The following is a 17,616-nucleotide window of genomic DNA, read 5'->3' on the forward strand; positions in this document are numbered from 1 at the left end:
GTTGTCAACATGTACGAACTGCTCCCAGCTTTGCTCTCTCGCCCTAGAACCTCCGTCAGTTGTCTGCTGGCTCGTGTCCGGTGATCTTGGGCAGGCTGGCCGTCACGAACTTCTCCTCGGTCTGCTCGGCGCGGCGCGTCGTTGGCTTGGCCATCTGTCCGACTTGGAGTCGCTCCTCATCCGCTCGAGCGGCGGGCACGATGAAGAGCACGCAGACGGCGGTCGCAAGTGTCAGCAGGAGGCTCGCGCGCATTCTTGATGTTGGTTTTGCTGTTCGAGAACTTGAGCGGTGCGGCGCGACTTTCGAAATGAGGTCCAATCCAGCGGGAAGACGTTGGCTACAGCCTCGTTGAAGTTGCGATGAATAGGTTGAGATCGAGTCGAGCGTTGGGAAGCGTCGGGGTTGACTTTGCAAACAGGAACTTGTACGCATTGTGGTTCAACTACATGTATGTGCCACAGTTTTGTCAAGAAGACCTTTCGACCCAAAGGAGTTCTTGCTTGGTGGCATCGTGTGGATCAACTTTCGTTTTACTAAAGTCCGCGAAAACGTGCGTGAAGGATTGCCCGGCGGATTACCGAGCCCAAGACGACGTGTGCATCAAATTGCAAGCAGGGTTGACCCGAACCTTGCTTGAAGGTAACCGAGGCCACTGCTGTCGGTAAGTACCAGCGAGATCCGGCACCTAGGAAAATTCGGCTGGTGATGACGTAGAGGCCCACGAAGAGTTGGAGTTGAGGAGAATTTACATTCGCCGGTGCATGATGAGAGTTGACGCTCACCAATGAAGTAGGAAAGTAGATTTCAAGCAGACAATTGTGAATCCGCGCAGCGCAACCAAAGCGAGAGAACCTTACCTTACCTGACCAAAACTACATATCACAACTGATTGTGGTGTAGCCACTGGGGCCATTGTTTTGGACCAGTACTGAACTTCATGGTTGAGGTTGGAGTTGTCTGTGCCCCACTGAAGATAGGTTGCATGTACAGCATGTCCACTTGAACCGTTGCCGCATGGACTAGCGTGGTGAGCACACATGTGCCCTGCTGCCAAAGCGACAGACTCATCTTGCCTACCGGTAGCTCTGATGGGGCTGGATTTTGGCGTAGCCATTACCGATGGGGTTGTTGGACACGCCTAGGCTGAGTAGATAGGTTGTTAGCGTTGTGCCCCAACAAGTACTTCAATAAATCGCGTCACCGTCATGGTGGCGTCACCCTCCTCATAATTGTTTTTTGTTGTTGCAAATTACTTCATTAAACAACGAAGAACTGGTACTGCCGAGCGACCTGCTCGTCCTGGGCCTCCTCTCTGCGCAGGCCTACTTGCCCGGGTAATGCCTCGGGATCTTCTTCACGTTGTCGTCAAACAATTTCAGCTCCCGGTCGGCGTTAGTGTCGTCTATAGTGCGCAATTGATGAGCGCCAGTGGCCTCCGCGTTGGCTAGGGCCAGTGCGAACATGATGCAGCTCAACACTATCAGGGTCAGACTTGTCTTCATCTTCGGTGAGTTGTTCGCTGCAAAAGTGGAAGTGGACGAGCAAGACTCCCGGCTGTGTTTTATTTCGCTGAAATGGGGGCATGAATATGATATGCTATACAGCATTTTGTGAAGCATTTTTCAGGGTACGCCGCGCTGCTTTGTTTCAGCCTGCCGACCGTGACGTCCTCATTACGGCAACTTCCCGCAAGTTTTCTTCGCCGAGGAGAAATGCGCCAATGATGTTTCAACGCAATGGGCGAGAACTTAACCCATACTTGGGTGAACTGGGTGAACCGGATTCGTAGAGTACGGGAAGGATCATGCATTGATGTGGATTAACGAGAACATGAACTTCAGTCCTGCATGAAATCAAACATCGAAAAAGGTGCAAGGACTGTCCTCGGACACCGAGTGACTTACCGTTTGCGCCTGCGAGCAGCAAGCAGCTTGCTTCCCCGTTGTCTGCCTCTTCGAAACTCCTCCTCTTGTCGCTGAGCTACATGTTCCAGGTGCCGCCTGCCGTCTCCTCGATTCCGTCCGAAGCAAGAATCCTTGCTCCTTGTCCGGTTTGTTGCTGAATCGCTCCCTCCCCCGTCAAACCGTCCGCCCGAAGGAGGCGACCACCTTTATAATAAGGTGGAAGAGGAGGGACCTCCTGCTCCGTCAAACCGTCCGCCCGAAGCAGGCGACCACCTTTATAATAAGGTGGAAGAGGAGGGACCTCCTGCTCCGTCAAACCGTCCGCCCGAAGGAGGCGACCACCTTTATAATAAGGTGGAAGAGGAGGGACCTCCTGCTCCGCTACATCGTCCGCCTGAAGGAGGAGAGGCGGATATGGAGTCCGGGGAACCGCTTGCTCGTCAGCTAGAAACGGCACTTTTGGGGTACGAGGAACCGCTTGCTCCGTCGATTCGTCCGCTAGGAACGGCGGATATGGAGTCCGGGGAACCGCTTGCTCGTCCGCTAGAAAAGGCACTTTTGGGGTACGAGGAACCGCTTGCTCGTCCGCCAGGAAAGGTGGATAGGGAGTACGGGGGACCGCTCCCTCCGCTAAATCACCTGCGCGAAGGAGTCGGCCACCTCCAAGTGGGGAAGTGTCGATCGATAGTGCTGTTGTCAAAGTCGCCATCGCTGCCGCAAAAGCGATCCCTTGAGCAATCTTCATGATGACTTGAGAAATCTCCACCCGGTTGCTTAGACCGGTTGACCGCTTGCTTGGTTTGCTGGCTTGTTAGTTGGCGAATTCAGAAATGGTTGCTAAACGAGTTGCAGTCGTCGCTGAAATCTTTATGGATTTCGCGCGATCTTCGTATCTCCGTATCGGACGGTCGAGGTTCATCTGTTTGCGCCATTGCGAGGCGTCGCGAAATCTTTATTGGTTTCACGCGATCTTATCCGACCGTTTGGATCGAAAAAGTTAAAGAGGTGAACAGGGGCGTGACCAAAGATATGGTCTTCGTCTTCGTCCTAATGCGTGGACTTTGACGGCATTAGTGCTGAAAAACTTGCACACGTTCGATTGTTATTTAGCGTCAGACTCTGAATTATGCAGCTCTTGGTTCGTGTATACGCTACAACGAGCTGCGTTACCTATCTAGCAATCGACTAAGAAGAGCAATTGACGGCAAGCAAGCACTCCCCGTCCCAACGTTTCACGTAGCATTCGTCAATGCGACACCCACTGTCGCGCCAGAGCTCCCAGTCCGCTCGCTCGGCGTCTGTGAGTTTTGGGACGAGACCCATGGTCAAGTCGTGGTCTGTTTCCGCATTGTGCACAAGAACTCCGTCGGTGATACGATCGTATCGCAAACGGAGATGGCCCCGCACAATCGACAACTTGCGATATGGATCGTTGCTGAATACGACACGTTACGTCCGTGATGTCTGCTAGCGTGTTGAGGATGTCGTAGTGTTCTGCAGCGTCTCAACTACTAGCCCCACAACGTTGCCCAAACGTCCTTCGGCAGCAATGGCTACTGTCACTCGGGGCAGCGACTTCTCTCATACTGTTCTTAGGAACCTCGGCACCACGTCCGTGATCGCCCACAATTACGATAATTGTGTCGTTGAGAACGCTAAAGTAGCGCATTTCCAAGTAGTTCTTGATGTAACTCGCTCGCCCATTGGCTTTGTAGAGGGCAGATAAATCGGTATTCTTCGCTTTGGCGTACCATGTATGACGTTGGTCGAAAGGTTCGTGGCTTGAGACCGTGTAATGCGTAAGGTCATGTGTTTGCGTAGTTGCTCTGTTTTGTTATCTCCGACCACTGGAAAGTGATATCGTCATGAACACCCAACGCATCCTGAGCTTCTCGCCGCCATCCCAATCTTCCCGAGATCGCTTTCAGTCAATTTTATCATCCCCAAAGGGTATCGAAGCCGTGCGATGAAAAAAAACGTGTCCCAGTCGTCATAATTCGTCAAGCAGCCAGTACCGGAAAATGCCAATTAGTATTGCGGTGCCAAATAGAATACCCCCGGTAGAATCGGTAAAATCTCGTTGGGGTCATATACGGTACAGATCTGCTTTGTGAACAGATGTAGGTTTTGAAATGATCAGGTGTGAGATCTGAAAATGCACGGTCCTAAGGCGACCACGTGGAAAGGTGGTCCCTGCGGGACCGCTATGAAGTAGCGCTCATTCGGTAACATGCAGGCACCTACTCAGTCTATCGCGGGCAACGCTGAACCTCCCGGTGACGTGGGGACGCTGTCCAGCGTCATATCAAGCCGCCCGAGGGGCCAAGTGCGGCAAGAGAAGACCACGTGCTACTTTCGCGGCTTCAAGTACACCCGCGCGTGGGCGTCGTCCAGGAAGATATCCTACCGCTGTTCTCATTGGCGCCAAGGTTGCCGTGGCACGATGGCTTTCTTCATCGGTACCATGGGCTACACGGCAGGACGCCCTCACACCTGTCGCCAGGTTGATGCTGCTGGTAGTAGCCTTGCGGATGTCACCGGTTTGATAAAGGATAGAGCGGACATGCTAGCAATTGATCAGGTTGCGCTACCTGCGCGACGTATTTGGGAAGACCTCCACAATGAGTTTTACGGTGCGAATAATGAGCATGTGGTGTGTGGGTTGTCTGAGACCCAAGTGCTTCGGCGTGTTTATCACGCAAGAAGCAGGCACTTCAGTGGAGATGTAAATGGAGCGATTGAAATTCCACCACTTTCATTGGCGATGAACGAAGCTGTCTCGTTCTTTCAGTTTCATTATATCACGATGAACCGCGAGAATCTCAGCAAACCTACACGACTGATCGGCTGGGCGCACCCTACCCTTATCAACCTCCTACGCTACAATGGAACTACGATTTTTGTTGACGGTACATTTTGGTGTGTACCGTCAGGGTACAAACAGTGCGTAGTTTTCATGATACACGACAGAGTTTCAGGACTTTTTGAACCTGTTTACTACGTTTTGAGTACTTCTCATAGTGGCGATTCGTTTTGGGACATGGTACATTTTGTAGTGCAAGGTACAGATCAGCAACTAGAGCCTGCCGAAGTCGTGTGCGACTTTGAGGGCGCCTTAATTGAAGCGATTCAGACGCAATTTCCCAACGCAATTGTGCTGGGTTGTCTATTTCACCTTAAGCAGGCGCTCAGACCCGCTATGAAGAGGTTTCTGATTCCTGAGGAGGAGTGCTGCATCGCTATGACACGTGGTGTCGTTGACATGCTGACTGTCGTTGAGCATTGTTTGATAGAGCAAGCTATCAAGTGGGTGAAGCGTCATATTCGCCAGCGTTGCGGTGAGGCTGGGATATCCTATTGGAAAGCTAAGTGGCGAGGGTTCTGGGGGTGTTTTCAGCGAACGTGGCTGGAGTATTACGATGTGAGTGTCTGGAATGTTGCCGGCCTAAACAACGAGCTCATTGCGCGGACGAATAATCCTCTTGAGAGGTTTAATAGGGAGCTCAATAGTCAGTTCCCTAAGCCTCGACCCAGTATGGCGAGCTTTGTGGGTGTCATTAAGACGCTATCTGCACAGTATGTACAGCGTCTTGCTGACGTTCCTCGTGGGCGCGCCCGCCGCCTACCACGCGAACGAATCGAGATACCTATGCCGGTTGAGATACCAAATGGCATTGCTGATGACTCCGAGGATGAGGAGCCTGCAGCAGTCGAGCTGCCAACTGACAGCGCTTCCGAGCCCGATGAGGATCCTGGCGGGCTGAATGAGGAGGTGCTATAGCAAGCAGGTAGACCTAATCGAGGAGAGTAATACACGTTTGTTTACCTGGATGAGCTGTCTGATCACTTCCTGATCACTGCTAGGGTAATTTGTCTGATCCTATACCTGATCTGTACCGTATATGACCCCAACCGGAGGTTACCGTAGAATCCGACCATCTCATTGACTATACAATTCCTATTGTACCTACGCCAATTAGTATACCTCACGTTGGTATCCTAGAGCACGACATTCGGTGCAAGTTAATTCGTCCTAACTGACGTCATAAACTGTCCTATTTGTCCTAAAAATCAAATATTACCTAGACATAAATCGTCCAAAAACACGCGTTTTAAATTACGTCCTACTAGTTGTCCTAAACTCCGTTAGGACACTGATTACTACTACAGATGACTACGTTAGGACAATTAGGACATTAGGACATTTAGGACAACCAGGGAGCTATACTAAAACACTTAATACTACTTTCTATCATTAGGACATTATGACGACAGGATAGCACGGCTGGACAACCCAGATAGTACCACAATAATGTTACAATAGTATCCAACTTACATGAGGACAATCCTCAGAAAACTAAAAGGCGTCACCCTTTCAGTGGCAGGACACTCGCGCGTTGGCTCTCGTCTGCGGACTTCGCGACGGGGGCCCCGCCCCTCTCTCGCTTCGCTTCGCTGCGCTACGCTACGCTCGGGAGCGCCGCTGCGCGGCCTGCCCCACCTCCTTACGCGAAGTCCTCGACTCGGCCAGGCGCGGTGTCGAGGAAAAAAATATTGGGTTGCAGCGCTCGCTACGCTCGCTCGCACAGACACGCCCCCGCCTAATCGGCGGGTGATGGAAGCCGGTGAACGCACTATGTGAGGCTTGCGCTCGCACTCGCTCGCCCTCGCCCGAAGCATGACTGAATGCTCAAATACTTTACTGCGACAAGTGCAATATTGAAACGAAGTTGTCCTAATTCAGGACTGTGTTGTCCTAATAATTTCAGTTTAGTGACTGATAGTGACCGTAAATTACGGGCAATTTTAGGACAAATAGGACGTTTCGGACACCAGTTAGGACGTGTTATCTTCTACCCGACATTCGGCACTTGCGCTGTGGAAATATTGTCAGTTTTCAATTCGCTGTCAACAACAAGCACCTGCACCAACCAACCAACGACACCATGCCTGGATCTCTCCTCGCCAAGACCATGTCGGAGAAGAAGGAGGTCGTCACGTGGATCGAGGAGCACCGAGAGGTCTCAGCAACGGCTGTCACGCACTTTCAGAACAAGCGTGGGTGGAAAATCTCTGCGGCTCAAATCCGATATTGGTGGAAGCAGAAGGAGCCAATCAATCAATGTGCCTGACGACGTTGCTACTCGGTCTGTGGCAGCGGCAGGATTCGTTCCCTGTTACCAAGATTGGCACATCAGTCGTCATGATATCTATGGAGAACTATTTTGCCGCAAGTGGCTCTCTCGCGACGATGATTCCGATGACAACGATGTTGAAGAGGATCTTCTCGATATGCTGGACGAGTTTACGATTTGGGACTCCGAGGATTCCGTCTAGGGAATAGTTTATCTCCTCCTAAATGTGTACCTTGCTAAGAATGAAGTGTGTTCAATTCGATTGTATACAGTGCACTAATTGGCATTTCCCGTTAGTTAGAAAAGTTTCGTAGCCTTTGGCCATGAGAAGTTGAAGCGGTAGAATAACATCAAATCTCCAACCGCACTTAAGACGAGAACCATACAAATTTCGAGTCAATCCCTGTTCCACGACTGCCCTACCCCTTCCCGAAGTGATTTTGGGTTTCAAGAAGTTGAAACCGAGGTTTCTGGAATAGCTGGACAAGACGTCGAGGTGGGCGGCGAGGCACAACCGTCGAGCCTCATTTCCGTCTCCGTCCAGCTCAGCTCCAGCGAAAAACCAGCACTCCAGGAACCATGCCACCGACCTCGACTTCGGCTTCGACCTCAACCTCAACCTCAACCTCAACCTCAACCTCAACCTCCACCTTGACCTCGACCTCGAGCCCGAGCTCGTCCGCGGCGCCCGTGGTTCCCCTTCCAGCGACAGAGCCGACTGGCTCTGCCGTCTCGCAGCGGCTCGCTGCGCCGACTGCATCAGCGCTGCCACGTCCAGCGGCAGCCAACCCACCCGTGCCCGAACTCACGGAGGCGCGGCCCAACGTCCCGACGACCACGTCTTCCGTGGCACCGTCCGCGATCGCGCGCGAGCGCGCGAATCGCTTCGAGGGCGTCGAAGACAAAGCGCACTGCCGAAGCGCTGGCGGACATCAGACGCCAGAAGAAGCGTCTAGCCGCGAGGAAGGACGAGGCTGCCGCCGCATCAGCACGAGCGTCGGCCGCCCCCCTTGGCACCACGTCCAGCGGCCTGGTCCCTGCGCAGCCATCCCCCGGCGTTGCCGTCCCGCCTGCGCGACCGTCGCCCGCACCAGGTTCCCCCAGTGCTTGTTCGCCTCCACTTCGGTCGCCATCCACCGTGCCCACGACCCAGCCGCCAACCATTCTCGTGGACACGCCGCCAGCAGGTGCTCCTCTGCCAGCGGCTGACGAAGCCCAGCAAATTCAGCCAAGGGCGTCGGAACCCCCCCATATGCTTCCGCCGTCGTTCCCGCTGCCCGTGCCTCCGCAGCACGGAACCCCGGTCAGCCACGCCGCGCCACTTGGGTTCCAATTGACAGAGCATGCGCAGCAACCAGCAGCCTCGGTCCCACCAAAGCCCACAGCCCCTCCAGCTGATGCCTAACGCGGACTTGCGCCGCGACTTCGACCTCGCTGATTTCGTGCGCAACTTCCGCAACGGTGGCAACACCGCAGCACCCCACTCGCAACCCGTCGCTCCGGATAATGTCTTCGCGACTGGCCCTACACTTCATGCCGCGACTGGCTCTGAACCCATCGCGCGGCTGGAACTGGGAAATGCGCCTGCGCGCACCCCTCAAATACAACAGATGATTAGTGAGCTACTGCGCCTGATGCGCCCCCACGCGGGCTCCGAGGCCACGGCCTTTCCAACCCCAGCCAGTGACCGTCTCCACCTACCAGCCGAAGGTCTTGAGCCCACCGCCGCAAATTGGACATTGCCCAATCACCGGGGCCTGCTTCCAGCCGAAGCGGTCCTGACTCTACGCGCAGCGCACTTTCCGCCCCCAGCACGGAACCAGCGCGCCCGCGGCGACTTTGTGCCTACAGCAATGCACATGCTTGCCGCACACCGTCTGTACCCCTATCTGCTGACCGACGGAGGCACGCACGAAACGCCGATGTCCTTCGTCAACCGCATGCGGTTGCTCGAATGCGTCACATTCGATAATAGCCCAGCAGTCCTCGCAGCCACAGCGGGTGCTCGGTTTGGCCGATACGGTGTCTCGATCATGCACTACCGACGCGCGGACCACATCGCCCGGCTCGAGGCAGGGTCCACCGGCGCCAACCTCGCCCAGGACTTCGGTCGGACCGCCGTCGCCCCTCCATGCACATCGTACTTTGACTTACTCAGTGCGATCCAAGGGCTCCTTACGTTCGCGCATGCGGAATGGTACGAGCTCATGTCTCGCCCGTTGCATCGCCTTCGCGAGTTTGTTGTTGCCAACATGGACGACGACCCTGCTCACACACCGCGTCGCGTGCTACGCACACTCCATGAGGTTAACCATCACCTCGGCGCGGTGTACGTGCACCTGTCGAATGACTCTCCGTACTGGTGGCGCGACTTCTCGGCGGCTGCGTCTCGCATCGAGTTTAACTCGGTCGCTTGGGTCATGGCCTTACAACAGCTCAGCAACACACCAGTGGCTCCCGCGCCCGCCTCACCGCGCCGACCGCCGTCGCCCCGCAGCCGCAACGCCAGCAGCAGCGGCTCCCCACGCGCCTGCCCAAGCAACATGCCGGCCAGTGTGCGCCCCCCGATTCCTCGCAATGCCGACGGCTTGGAACCGTGCCTCCGGTTCTTCGGCGGCGGCGTCTGGCGAGGCGGGCCAAACGGTGAGTGCGTCGTCGCCGGCCGTACTCACACCCGGCCGGCCGATCTCCCGTCGGCACTCCAAGCGTACATCACGCGGCGGTTCGGCCACCGCCGCCACGGTGGCAAGCCCCAGCGCCGCTGATGGGGACGAGGTGCTGCTGGCTTACCAGCACTCCGTTCCATCACCAGGATAACTACGAATACACACATTCGTTCTTCAGTCCTGCCGAGTAAGCCACCGTCGCCGCAACCACACGTGTCACCTGCCGGCGAGACTCCAGGGACCACCATCCCAAGTGGGGATGCCGCCGATGCGCATGACACCCCGCCCGTGGCGAGCACCCACATACCTTCGCCGCCCACCGGCACGGCGGTAAACAGACCGGACCGTACGCACAGTGCTCCCGCGCGAACTGTACTTGCTCCTCCGAGCATGCCACCGATGCGTGCATGACCAACTCTGCTCACATGCGTGTTCCAGCCCTTCCCCAGTCCGCAACTTCCGCTACTTCTAGGGTCCCTACGATCCAGCCAGCTCCCTCAGCGCATGCGCTCCAGCGCCTCCAAAACTCTAGCCAGCGCCGTGCCGAGCTCTGGCGGTCCATCAGAGACGTGTCCATCACGACCGCTTTCAATGCGGTTGGCGTACCATTCCCACGACGTGCCAATCCGGGCACCCCCGACGATGCCGCGCGATTCGAGCTCAACAAACCCATGCAATCGGCGATGTCCGAGTTCATCCGGCGACGCGACTGCCACTGGCACGTTTCATGGAGCTGGTTTGTGGCCAAACCTCAGACGATTATCGCCCCAACAAGGCCATGCTGTCTGCCGCCCTGCGCCGCTGCTGCATCGGGTACACACACATTGACGATCTCGTCCGAATCGCGGAGGAGGGTGTGCGTGTGACCCTGACCACTCCATTGCCGACACAAACGTCATTCCCCCGGAACCACCCCTCGGCGTCCGAACGCATCCAGGTTCTCCAGGCCAACATCGGCAAGGAGCAAGATTTATTTCGCTACATCGTCGTCGACGCCGACATCATTGACATTTGGCCCGAGGTTTTTGTCAGTCCATTCGCGTCGTCGACAAAGGGGATAGCGACCCCCTCACCACGGGACGTGTCATCCACGACCTATCCCATCCAGACCACAGCTCAGTCAACGATCACACAGATCCCGACTCCATCCCGAGGGCCACTTTCAAGGACTGCTCCAACATCGCACAAGAAATCATGCGATGCCGCACTGCCGACTGTGGTGTACGGAACACCAGATTTCGTGGAGCACTCGAAGTCAAGGCGGAACAAGGTACTAAGACGGCCAGGAAAGCAGCACCGACGGTACTGCTCGGCTGGATGGTACACTGTGCCAGTTCGCCGAGCTCGCAGTACCAAGATGGCCAAGAAAGCGACACCGACGGTGCTACTGGCTGGATGGGTACACTGAGGCCAGTCCGCCGGGTTCGCAGGCTTCACGGGCGCACTGCGGCCGACTGACTGGGAATCAAGAGCCCCGGAGACCAAGGACGGGTGGCGCCACGCAAGAGGAAGACGCACGTACGGCGGGCCGAGTGCGGGGAGCGCTAGGAGACGCTCAGCCGAGTTCAAGGCAGTTTCCAGGCCCTGAGCTCGGCTAAACAGAGCCGCCGGCCACCCAGACGACGCGGGGCACGGCCAGAAGGCGCACAAGAGGACCAAGCGTGAGCCCGGCGAGCACAGCAGCACTCAGCCGAGTCGGCGAGACCTCCCCGTCGATCTCGCCGACTTATCCGGACAACTTATCCGGCTCCGCCGAGTTCGAGGCGTTGTAGCGAGGGTGAAGGGTCGGCCGAGATCCGAAACCACTCCATTTCACTTGATATTTGTATAGGACCTTAGGAATAGTGGAGGCACCCTTTCAGGGCGCCCAAAAGACTTAAGAACAAACAGAGCAGAATTTTCTAGGCCCATAACACGTGCACACTTTCCGGTAAGTCCCTGCACGTGGTCGGATTATGCCTGCCGTCGGTACCCGAGAGGCATATCTTGTAGAGTACTCGACTGGCAGCGCCAAGAGATTAGGTCGGCTCGGGATTGGGCGTTGGGTGCTCGCCAAGTGCGAAGGAAAAGTCTCGCTAACTCAGCGAGCCGGTACGCCGGACAGCCCGGGCGCCGTTACGCTTCAAGTCGGGTTGCTTCTGCCCCGGCGGCCTGTAAAAGCTCTAGCGCGCCGTCGTCCATCCTTTGGTGGAGGGCATAGGAGTTTGTGAACGGAGTCCGCTAGCTCGGCGGATCTCCGGAAGAGTGGACCTTGGTTGGCAGGTGTCGGCGAGAGGCGAGACACCCGCTGTCCCGGTTGGGCCAAACCGCGAGGGGATAACCCCTGCGCAGGCCAACAAGCGCCGACCTAACTTGGCGATTGTTGTGGTTTGTGCTGGAGATCCACATCTGACGATATTTGTGTGTTCTGCAACACCACACCGGCGTTCCGGCTCGCTGAGTCAGCGAGACTTTTCCTTCGCACTTGGCGAGCACCCAACGCCCAATCCCGAGCCGACCTAATCTCTTGGCGCTGCCAGTCGAGTACTCTACAAGCTATGCCTCTCGGGTACCGACGGCAGGCATAATCCGACCACGTGCAGGGACTTACCGGAAAGTGTGCACGTGTTATGGGCCTAGAAAATTCTGCTCTGTTTGTTCTTAAGTCTTTTGGGCGCCCTGAAAGGGTGCCTCCACTATTCCTAAGGTCCTATACAAATATCAAGTGAAATGGAGTGGTTTCGGATCTCGGCCGACCCTTCACCCTCGCTACAACGCCTCGAACTCGGCGGAGCCGGATAAGTTGTCCGGATAAGTCGGCGAGATCGACGGGGAGGTCTCGCCGACTCGGCTGAGTGCTGCTGTGCTCGCCGGGCTCACGCTTGGTCCTCTTGTGCGCCTTCTGGCCGTGCCCCGCGTCGTCTGGGTGGCCGGCGGCTCTGTTTAGCCGAGCTCAGGGCCTGGAAACTGCCTTGAACTCGGCTGAGCGTCTCCTAGCGCTCCCCGCACTCGGCCCGCCGTACGTGCGTCTTCCTCTTGCGTGGCGCCACCCGTCCTTGGTCTCCGGGGCTCTTGATTCCCAGTCAGTCGGCCTCAGTGCGCCCGTGAAGCCTGCGAGCTCGGCGGACTGGCCTCAGTGTACCCATCCAGCCAGTAGCACCGTCGGTGTCGCTTTCTTGGCCGTCTTGGTACTGCGAGCTCGGCGGACTGGGACAGTGTACCATCCAGCCGAGCAGTACCGTCGGTACTGCTTTCCTGGCCGTCTTGGTACATTGTTCCACGAAATCTGGGGTTCCTACACCACCCTAGCCGAGTCCGGCAGCCGAAACCTGCCTTGGGCTCGGCTGAGCTCCCTCCTGGACTCGGATGTGGACTCCGTACACTTCCTCCGGTCGCCGCGGGTTAGTCCTTGGCTCTTGGCACTCTCTCGTCCACGCAACCGAGTTGGCGGGCCTTCTGGATCGCGCTAGCCTGGTGAACTCGGCTATCTGGTACAGTGCACCCTTCCAGTCGGGTAGTACCGTCGATTCCGCTTTTAGGCGGATTCGGTACACTGTTCCACTTGGGTGCTCCACAAAACTGATGTTTCCTACACCACACCGGACAGCCCAGGTGCCGTTACGCTTCAAGTCGGGTTGCTTCTGCCCCGGCGGCCTGTAAAAGCGCTAGCGCGCCGTCGTCCATCCTTTGGTGGAGGGCATAGGAGTTTGTGAACGGAGTCCGCTAGCTCGGCGGATCTCCGGAAGAGTGGACCTTGGTTGGCAGGTGTCGGCGAGAGGCGAGACACCCGCTGTCCCGGTTGGGCCAAACCGCGAGGGGACAACCCCTGCGCAGGCCAACAAGCGCCGACCTAACTCGGCGATTGTTGTGGTTTGTGCTGGAGATCCACATCTGACGATATTTGTGTGTTCTGCAACACCACACCGGCGTTCCGGCTCGCTGAGTCAGCGAGACTTTTCCTTCGCACTTGGCGAGCACCCAACGCCCAATCCCGAGCCGACCTAATCTCTTGGCGCTGCCAGTCGAGTACTCTACAAGCTATGCCTCTCGGGTACCGACGGCAGGCATAATCCGACCACGTGCAGGGACTTACCGGAAAGTGTGCACGTGTTATGGGCCTAGAAAATTCTGCTCTGTTTGTTCTTAAGTCTTTTGGGCGCCCTGAAAGGGTGCCTCCACTATTCCTAAGGTCCTATACAAATATCAAGTGAAATGGAGTGGTTTCGGATCTCGGCCGACCCTTATGAGGAAGCGTAAGTACTTAGTAATTACTTGGGTTAGTTATATTTGAATACACAAATATAATTTAAATCCGATAAAACTCCAAGTGACTTAGAATAGGTAAAATGAGAACTGTACTGTTTGTAAATTGATCTTCCTCCTAGATCTGCTAAAACTGTTTATCATCTATGAAAGGGGTTGACAGCGGCTGGCTGTCAGAGCCCCGCCGATATGCATGTCTCTAATTGGTAGAAAGATGCTGCTTTCTACCAATAGGATCTTTGGGTAGGTGTGGACCACTCATTGTGGTGGCGCACTTCAATGTATTCATTGGTGTGACTTACACCAAGGTGAGGAAGTATCTAAAACTTTTAACAGATATCGTATCTGTTAAATTCACAAGAGGCTTGTAGCCACTTGTACGTGTAACCTCGTTATTTTTTACATGTGCAGTTCTGGGCCAAGAGTACGGCAGGATAATCTTCCCAGTAAGTTTCACAGGGAGAGTGCTCCACGATCAAGAACTCAGATATCACCCGGCCGAAAAGGAGGTGGTCGCTTTGATCCGAGTTCTCAGGGTGTTTACACTCTGTTGGCTGTGACGAGATTGATCAGAGTCTACACTCGGTACTCAGTGCTGAAATGGATTTTTTCTTCCCAGTCCTTGGATGGACGCTGCGAACAGTTGGCGACTCGATTATCACCTTGGCCGCTGGAGATTCACCGGATCAAAAAGGACGAGGATGACTTGGCCGCAATCATGGGTGCTGGGATTACACCGCGAGTCCAGCTGGATCCAATTGCTGAGAATCTGATTCCAGCAAAACCCGGATCCTCCGAGCTCCTCCCGTCAGCCTGGAAACGCTGAAATCGGATTATGAGGGTTAGCTTCTCAGTTTTGATGGGGCTGCTAAACTCTCGGATCGTTGTGGCATTGCTGGATGTATCCTGTGGAAGTTGCCGTCCTGGGACGTGATTGAAGTCCGCGGTTTTCATTTTGAAGACAGTACGGTGAACGAGGCCGAGTACCATGGTCTGATCGAAGGATCTAAGATAGCACTGGAACGAGGAATCCCAGAATTGGTTATTGTCGGTGATTCTCGGATTGCTATCGAACAGGCACAGGGTTTAATTCAGTGTCTCATCCAGCGTTCAGTCTGAGAAAGGCGAAACTCGGATCCAGTACCGATCCTGGAAGCGGCGGCACCCCTTATGCCTGAAACCGGAATTTTTGTGGTGACTAGAAACCGAGCTCGGTCCCAGCGACATGTTAACTCGGATGCTGAAATAGCCGTGAGAGATTATAACCGGGATACTGACGTCTCTGGGACCCCAGATGTTGACACGACAACATACGCACCGGAAGCTGGCACCCCTGCAGCTGCAATCACCGAAAGGTGGCGAAGGATCTTGATGCAACAACAAGCGGAGCCATGGACGAGAAAACTCCGGGATTTTCTGAGTGGAAATCTAGAATCGCTGTCGTCCGCGGAAACCGAAGATGTTGCGAAGGTTGCGAGCCAGTTTATTCTCGATGCGCGTGGAGCACTCTATTACTTGAGCCGTTCGACCATGGCTTCCCGTTTCCAAGCTCAACTGTGGTGCTCTATTGTACGAGTTCAATAAAAGTGATCGAGCGCAGGCAAGATTCCGGGCTATGCAATCCGGGGACGAGCCACCTGAGCCTAATGCTCAGTAGGAACGTCTCCGGAAATGGTACCACGTCTGTGTCTATGAGTATGTATTAAGTGAATTTATTACGATGGAGACTGCATGTGAAGCTGGAACCTGAACGGGAAAGGGAGTTCCGAATGTGAAGCGGTTTCCAGGACGAAAAACACTCTGGTTGCTGTGAGCAAGCTGAGATTAAATGCGACATGAAACGTTTTAAAATGCATTTGCGTGATATTGGATCGCATTAAAGCTATGCAAGTTTCGTTAGCGCGCGAAAGTGTTTCTTATTGCTGCGACGCTTGGCGGCGAGTAGCCCCTTGAGTTGGGTCTGATGTCACTTTCGGCAGCCGATTCTGGATACGCTCACGCTTTGTCAATTTCTGCAGGCGTAAGTCTCTGGGAGTTACCTTCCTAAAGCAATCATCTGAGGTTCGCGTCGCCCACTGAGTTCGAGCGGGCTCCAGCAAGTCGATTTCTTCAAGTTGATCTTCCAGCGAGATTTCTTGAGCCGGGTGACGCCAGACCCAGAGGTCGAAAAAATAGTGCAATACAATAAATAATTAGTTTTTTCAGTATAAATATTATTACTGGACTACACTGACCTCAATACAATATCAAATTGACCCAATTATTGGTAATAAATTTGTAAAAAGCGCCTCCACTGGCAAATACCGAAAGTCTAGCCAATAAACCTCCAGTCTATAGGCCAGGGTCACTTGAGTACAGTATTACCGCTGGCGCAGCCCTGGCTGCCGGCCTATAGAGGCTGCTACGCATTGCTTCTTCGAGTGTTATCCCGTCCAGGTGTTGTGGCAGAACCATGGACTCCAGATTTTCGATGCTTCCTGGGGTGGAAGCTGCTGATCTTCCCGTCCGACCGCGTTCTTCATGACGAATGGCGCCATCTTCGTGAGATCCTTCTATGGCGCATCCACACAGCCGTGCGTCTCCGGAACGATATCTATTTCCACGGTGTGCGTGCATTCCCGGTTTGAGCTGCTCGTTTCAGCAACACTACCAGCACCTCTATCGACGATCAACCGAGTTTAATCTTGGTTCCCTGAATCTGTTGATGATGACGTTCAACTCCCAGTTAGCACCAATAGATTGAGCCTACTCTCTTGAAATTGCGATCTCTACTGCTGTATTCCTCTGTAAAGTGCTATTAGTCGTACAATTTCTGTACCAATACAATATAAATTGCGGCAATTTTTATTATTGTTTAGCTTGAAATTGCAGCTTTGATTAGTGGCAGACGGTGGATCCAATTCGATATCATACTGTATTGGCGGACCTCTGGCCAGACCCAATCGCACGGGTTTTCAGGGATGCCTCATAGCCCCAGTTCGAACCAGATTTCGTCGCCATATCCATGCAGCTTCTGGAGTTTCTCCATGAGTTCTTCATTGGCCTTGATGAAGGCGCCACTTCGATTCTTGCAATCTTCGTATAACTGTAGCAGCACTCGCTGGCGGGAAGAAGAGAGCGTGACGAATCTGGGATCTTGACGAAAGTAGATGGTGATCGTGGTTGTTACCCAGTGTCCGTGCTCCCAGTATTCCCGACGCCAGACGCTCATGAAGTTGACGATCCAGCTGAGACCACGAATCATATCTTGTGTCAGATTCAAGTGTCGAAAGAACGCCAGGTAGTCCACCCGGTGATCCCACATGTCATTCCAGGGTTTCTTGTCGAGAAGCTCCAAATACGCGAAAGGACCCCAGCGGGCATGAATCTCGTTGTTCTTCTTTCGAGCCGGAATGTAATTCGGGAAGCCCAGGGTCTGGGCCGGATATTACCGAACCAAGATGCCATAGTGTCGCCAAGTCGCGTCGAAGCCTGGGTCCTCGACTTAAGTATCAGATACTGTCATGGTTTTGAGCCCGAACTTCTTGGGCAGCCTGGCCTCTTGAGCCGGAGACTGAGAGTCACGACGCGACTTCTTCGGGCCCGCGACTGGACGCACCTGCTTTCCGAGGGTGTTTGCTACGTGGAGACGAATGCTGAGAACGAGGCGTAGCGGGATCTTTCCGTTT

General features: G+C 54.7%; 1 protein-coding gene across 1 annotated transcript; it reads right to left on the reverse strand.

Moving 5' to 3' along the window:
* Positions 1-16,913: 16,913 nt before the first annotated feature.
* On the reverse strand, positions 16,914-17,360 carry IUM83_09698 (reverse transcriptase; the record flags this gene model as incomplete). Its single annotated transcript, XM_067934153.1, has 1 exon — positions 16,914-17,360. One exon carries the CDS (start codon positions 17,358-17,360, stop codon positions 16,914-16,916), a length of 447 nt encoding a protein of 148 aa, XP_067799434.1.
* Between the last annotated feature and the right edge of the window lie 256 nt (positions 17,361-17,616).

Source organism: Phytophthora cinnamomi (genome assembly GCF_018691715.1).
Source record: "Phytophthora cinnamomi strain GKB4 chromosome Unknown Contig5, whole genome shotgun sequence".
NCBI classification, from domain to species: Eukaryota; Oomycota; class Peronosporomycetes; order Peronosporales; family Peronosporaceae; genus Phytophthora; species Phytophthora cinnamomi.